The sequence below is a fragment of the Nannospalax galili genome, unplaced genomic scaffold (assembly GCF_000622305.1).
Source record: "Nannospalax galili isolate Female #2095 unplaced genomic scaffold, S.galili_v1.0 scaffold104, whole genome shotgun sequence".
Lineage (NCBI taxonomy): Eukaryota > Metazoa > Chordata > Mammalia > Rodentia > Spalacidae > Nannospalax > Nannospalax galili.
In genome coordinates, this window is record NW_008353596.1 from 4967478 (window position 1) to 4973810 (window position 6333).

General features: G+C 45.9%; 1 protein-coding gene across 3 annotated transcripts in view; it reads left to right on the plus strand.

Annotated features, from left to right (window-relative positions):
• Nme4 (NME/NM23 nucleoside diphosphate kinase 4) overlaps nt 1-3463 on the plus strand; it is a 3915-nt gene extending 452 nt beyond the window's left edge. The window contains exons 2-6 of one of the 3 annotated variants that reach the window (XM_029554887.1): nt 114-257; nt 747-880; nt 1068-1169; nt 1312-1424; nt 3044-3463. In XM_029554887.1, the coding sequence (XP_029410747.1) occupies nt 114-257; nt 747-880; nt 1068-1169; nt 1312-1424; nt 3044-3167 (617 nt within the window). In that variant the 3' untranslated portion in view covers nt 3168-3463. The remainder of the gene's footprint in view (nt 1-113; nt 258-746; nt 881-1067; nt 1170-1311; nt 1425-3043) is intronic. The other 2 variants (XM_008850816.3, XM_017802650.2) reach the window with 2 other exon arrangements.
• Nucleotides 3464-6333: the final 2870 nt, after the last annotated feature.

The following is a 6333-nucleotide window of genomic DNA, read 5'->3' on the forward strand; positions in this document are numbered from 1 at the left end:
GGGGGGGCGCTTTGTGGTTAATTTTCCGGTCTGAGAGATGGAGCCTGAGCCCTCTTGCTTAGCTGCTAATTTGTGTATCCCCTTCCATTGGTACACTTTTGTGGGGCATCCAGGGACTAGGTCCCTCTCCAAAGTAGTATTTGACTTTGGAGGAGATGCTCATTGCCCTGGCAGTCGCCTGGGGTTGCAGGAACGTGAGGACAACTGGAGACTCCCTGACAGTGTTTGCTTTCCAGGCAGCCTTAACCCCATGGCAGGTGAGTTCCTGTCTGGCCTGGTGGATCACCTCCTCCTCCTTTCTTCCCAAGCCCTACCCTTTTGTCTCCAATCACTTAGCCCACCTGGAAGTGGTGAGCTAACTCTCCCTAGTTTCCTGCCATTCCTCCATACCCAGAGGATGGACTCCAGGCTCTCCTAGTGTGATACATCTGGAATTCACACAGTGTACCCTGGAGGAGAGGAGTCATGTTGGGCTGGAGTCAAGCTTTCTTTCCAGTGAGGCATCACCAGGTCTGGCAGTCACTGAGCTCCACCAGGCCTCTCTGGCCTCTGAGCTCTCAAAGTGCCTTTTTAGGGGAAGCCAGCTACATTTTGGGCAGCTTCTGGCACTGCCAGGGCAGCTCCTATTTGTATTTGTTCTTCCAGAACACCCTGAAGCCCTAGATCTGAGCTCTGTCAGGGATAACCAGGTGGGAGAGACTTGAAAATGTGAGGCAGCAGCATCTCTGACCCCTCCTCTTTTAAAGGAGGGCCCTCCTGGCCCCAGGAGCGGACCCTGGTTGCTGTGAAGCCGGATGGGGTGCAGCGGAGGCTGGTGGGGACTGTGATCCAGCGCTTTGAGAGGCGGGGCTTCAAGCTGGTGGGGATGAAGATGCTGCAGGTATTGGAGCCCTTGGCCTGTGGTGTCCCTAGGGGGAGTCTTCTAGCTCTAGCAGTTGCACGGGTAGGGAGGCTACCATTATGGGAGCTAGCTTATGTAGGTGTTTGCAAGGTGCCTAAAGTCAGGACACCAGTTGGTGGTTCACTCTCCAATGGTTCCTCTCATCCCTCCCCCCAATGCCACACAGGCACCAGAGAGAATCCTTGCTGAGCACTACCAGGACCTACAGAGGAAACCATTCTACCCAGCCCTTATCAGCTACATGAGCTCTGGGCCTGTAGTGGCCATGGTATAGCAGGGCAAGGGCAGTGGAAGGGGTGTGAGGGTGTGTCTTCCCCTAAGCAAAGGGAAGTGCTTGGATTGTTGGTGTGTGCTCCTCCCTCAATCTCCCCTTCCCCCACTTTTCCCCAACCTTCACCTCTGTGCTGCAGGTCTGGGAAGGGTACAATGTGGTCCATATCTCAAGGGCTATGATAGGACACACTGACTCAACCAGAGCAACCCCCGGGACCATCAGGGGAGACTTCAGTGTTCACATCAGCAGGTATGGGGGCCCTGATACCCTTGGTCTCCCAAAGTGGGGTGAAGAGTGGTCAGTGTTTAGGATGGCAGCCCACCCTTTTTTAAAAAAAATTATTTATTTATTATTTATTTATTTATTTATTTATTTATTTAGGTCTTTTTGAGATAGGGTCTCTGTAGCCCCAGCTGTTTATTTATTATTTTTATTTCATGTGTATGACTGTATTGCCTGCATGTAGGTAAGTGCACCCGTGTCGTGCAATGCCGGAAGAGGACAGAAGAGGCCATCGGATGCCCTGGAACTGGAGTTATGGACTGTTGTTAGCTGCCATGTGGATGCTGGGATTTGAATCCAGGTCTTCTGCAAGAAAAACCAGTGTTCTTAACTGCTGAGCCATCTCTCCAGCCCTGGCAGCCCACTCTTAAGACAGATCCTGCTGGGCAAACATGTTGGCCCACACCTGTAATCCCAGCACTCAGGAGGCAGAGGCAGGTGGATCTCTGTGAGTTCAAGGCCACCCTGGTCTACATATCTAGTTCTAGGCCAGCTCGGGTTACCATGAGACCCTATCTCAAAACACAAACAAGCAAAAAGACAGATCCTGCAGACCTGGGTGTCTTGCTGTGCTGAAAGTGAAGACAAAGATAGTAGGTTATTTGCTAGAAGAACTTTGAATTTTTTTTTTTTTAAGACAAGGTCTTATAGCCCAGGCTGGCCTTGAACTCATTATATAGTTTAGGCAGGCCTTGAACTCCTGATCCTTCTGCTTCTACGTCCTAACTGTTGAGATTACAGTGAACCACCATGCCTATCTAGAACCTCCCCCAACCCCCAATGGCTCTTTAACATACATAGGAGACATAACACACTATCTTTGTACACAACCCTGCCAGACACCCTGAGGTTCTGATAACTGGTAGGGAAAGGCAGTTTCTGGGGTCTGGGCTGGTCCCTGAGGTTTTAAGAAGCTAAGGCCAGACCAAATGAAAATTTCTAGCTCCTGTTACTGTTTTTTCCCTCTTCTCCCTTCCTCCTTCCATCTTTTTCAGGCAGGGTCTTACATAATCCAGGCTGACCTCAAACTCATTATATACCTAAGGAAGACCTACCAGCATGTACCACCACACCTGGTTTCTGTGGTGCTAGGGATTAAATCTAGGGCTTTGTGCATGCTAGGCATGCACTGTATCAACTGAGCTACATCTCTAGCCCCAATCTTCCTTTTTTTTTTTTTTTTTTTTTTTTTTTTTTGGTCTTTCTAAGACAGGGTCTCCCTGTAGCCCCAGCTGTCCTGGAACTCACTATGTGGACCAGGCTGGCCTTGAACTCACAGAGATCCGCCTGCCTCTGCCTCCCGAGTGCTGGGATTAAAGGTGTGTGCCACCACGCCCGGCTCAATCTTCCTTTTTTTAAACAGAGTGTCCCTCTGTAACCCAGGCTGGCCTTGAACTCAAGGCAATTCCCCTGCCTCAGCTTCTCCAGTGCTGGGATTACACATGTGCAGCACCATACCCAGCTCCATCATTCCTTTTTCTTGTGCATAATCACCTTGTTCCTTTAGACAGAGGGCTGCAGGCTAGTGGCAGATTATCCCTGAGACTCCTTGGCCCAGGCTTCATTCACCCTTTCACTTGTCACAGGAATATCATCCATGCTAGTGACTCTGTGGAAGGGGCCCAGAGGGAGATCCAGCTGTGGTTCCAGAGCAGCGAGCTCGTGAACTGGGCAGATGGTGGCCACCACAGCACCTGCTACCCAGCCTGAGGGTTCAAACTACCCTCTGTACTCCAGGATCCACAGGGACCAACTACCTCTGTCAACAAGAACTCAAGCCCACACCCTTCCCATCTCCCAAAACACTTCCTGTTCACCTTTTGTCCCACTCCAGCCCAGGGGTGTGTTTGTGCCCCAACTTCATGTGCCTTTTTGTATTCTAAGCCAGCACAAGATTGGACCATATCCTGTACCAAAGTGCCAGACAACCTTTGGGACATTGTCAAAGGTGACTTCTTTGCCTGCCCCAAAGGAGATACATTAAAATCCTCTGCTTAGAATGGGAATGCTTCTGCTGTCTTTCCTGGAGATGTGAACAAATGCCTATTCACTTCAGGGTACCAATAGACAGACCAGAATAACAGTCCCATCCAATTCCAGTTTGGTGAACCAATGAATTTATTGGTTTACTTACAGGAGCATAAGTGCCTCCCATGAACAGCTGCAACTCTGAAAAGTCCCATCTCACCATGGAAATTGCATGATGGACCCTGCTTTCAGATAATCTTCTACCTCTATAGTATACCCCCTAACACCCCTGTGACCTTCTTTTCCCACTTTACTAGGGATTAACAGTCCCATTACTATTACCCAGACCCAGTTTATTTCATTGTGATGACTATAAGGCCAAGCATCCTATAGGTCACCACAGCAACATCTGCTCCATGTCCCAATGGCCCTGTTAATTGCTTTACCCCAGCATTCTGATGATGCTTTTATACATGCTGTAAACAGTAGAACTGAAACCTATAGGTTTGCTTCTCTAGAATAAATGTATGGAATCAAACAAGAGTCCATCCAGGGTCAGGTCTGAAATCAAGATTCCCAGCTGGACTTCTTGGCTGGTGTTATAGGACAGAGTTCATAAAAAAAAAAAAAAAAAAAAAAAATCACCAACACCACTTTAAGAAAAGTAGCAAGGTAAATTTTAATTTTCGACTGGCCGGGCTGTCTATCTTGGGAGGAGAAGCAGCCCTGATGACTGTCGGGTCAGAGTTTTTGTAGGATTACAGAATTATTATTAAAACAGGACACTTGTGAACCAATCAGGTTTGTACAACATAGCAGAATTTTGACTCTATTAATCAACAACCAAACATTATACAGACAAGTGACACAGTCATATAACTTGGCAATCACCTTTGTGACCTTAAAACTAGCCAACTGTTTTAGCCATAATAAGTATAATAAGACAGTCAAGGTAAATGACTTCTAGGTGGTCATACAATAACAGGATAACAAGGGTGGTCTTATGCCCTGTGTCAAGGTGACCCAAAATAGCAAGCGGATTACAGAAGTGAAAACAAGCTGGTTAGTCAGATGTATAATGTCTGGAATTAGCACATTCCATGGTTCATGGCTAGGACAATTTTCCAAGGCCCAAGGTTGCCCCCCTTTTCCTTTTGGTGTGGAGCAAAGTTGCTGCTGAAATGGCTCTGAACAAAATGGAGTAACTTAGGTAGGTTTGCTGAGCCATTTCATTCCCCACTCCTGTTGTAAGGTTAATTATTTGACTTATTAGGTACAGCTTCCTTCATGCACTGGTATTAATTGTTTATATTGGGTTCTTAATATTATGAGTTTTATTGTCTGGAATCTCTGATTAATAAATTTTACAAGGGCATTTAAGATACAAGGCCCAAGAGCAAAAATTAAGAGAATAAGAATCACAGGCCCAGCAACAGCACTTAACAAGGTGGTCAGCCAGGGTGACCAGGAAAATATGGACTCATACTAGTTTTGGTGATTACTGAAGTCCCTTTCTCGAGCATTAGTTTGTTGTTGGACTAACCTAATACTATCTCTAATCACTCCAGTACAGTTAGCATAGAAGCAACATTTTTCACCCAGTGCCATGCATAATCCTCCTTGCATAAAGACAAGATCTAACCCTCGGCAATTTTGTAACACCACCTCAGCTAATGAATCGAGGGAATAAGTCAAATTTTTAATTTGATGTTCCATGTTCTTTAAATCTAGATTTATTTGCTGGGTGAGAGCTTTAAAATTTACTTCCCCTTTTATGAGTGCAGCGGTTCCTATTCCTGTGGCACCCACTATACCTGCTCCTATTAATGCAAGTGCCAGGACAGCTGCCACGATTCCCCTAGAAAACTGGGCACCATTTGGAGGAATCAAATGCTCCCATCCTTCCGTCCCCAAATAATAACAGACCTGGAGCATGAGATGAACCAAAATACAGAACCCATCAGTAACAGTTAAATACCTTTGACTTATACAAGGAGTTAACCCGGTGGTGCAAGCAAACCAAGCTCCCTCTGGTGGTACTAAATAATATAATTCTTTTGGAGATGAAGTGAGACCATAAGATTGATACACATCTCATTGTAGGGAAATAAAGATAAGTCATAAGTATGACCATAAAAACAGATTCCTCTACCTGATAAACTACCAAGATTAAGCATAGATTTAGAAGCCCAAGGTCATAGGCCTTTTCTAAGTATTTCATTATAACTCAGATTTTGAATATAAGAGGGACCTATTCCTACAGACTTAATTGCTCCTATTCCTATATAGTAAGGAGGTCTAGGGTCCAAGCAGAACCAGCAGTCTCTTGTGAGACTTGGTTCAGTAGCGTTGAAAAACTCATATGTATAGAGCAAACATATAATTCGGGGGGGGTGTCCCATCGTGAAACACTGGGAATTAGCATATGTAATAGGGGGTGGCTCTGACATAGTAGGAAGTGGCTTTGGTGGTAAGGGAAGATTAAGGACTTTGTTAGGTCCTATAAGTACTGGAGGGCTTATAGGAATCTCGAACTTTTGGATAGTAAATTCTGATCCGGGGTCCTTTCCTGAAGCATACATTTGTATTCCCCATGTCCTCCCTGCAAGCCAACTTTTATCATGCCCATTTAATACCTTTAAAACTAAGGGGTTAAATTTTTCCACCGTTATACCAGGAGTTCCACGCTGAAAGGAAATCCATCTATCCTTAGATCCAATCCATGAGGTGAATGTCTCACAGCCCCAAGTTCCACAATGCCACTCATTTTCACAATTACATTTTGGACTCCCATCTGCTGGACATCCATAAGCCTGTAAGCTTCGCAGTTGTTTTTCATAACTAAGAGTTCCATATCCCCAGGGTCAAGGAGACGGGACACAAATAGTTACTCTTGTAAAGAAAACAG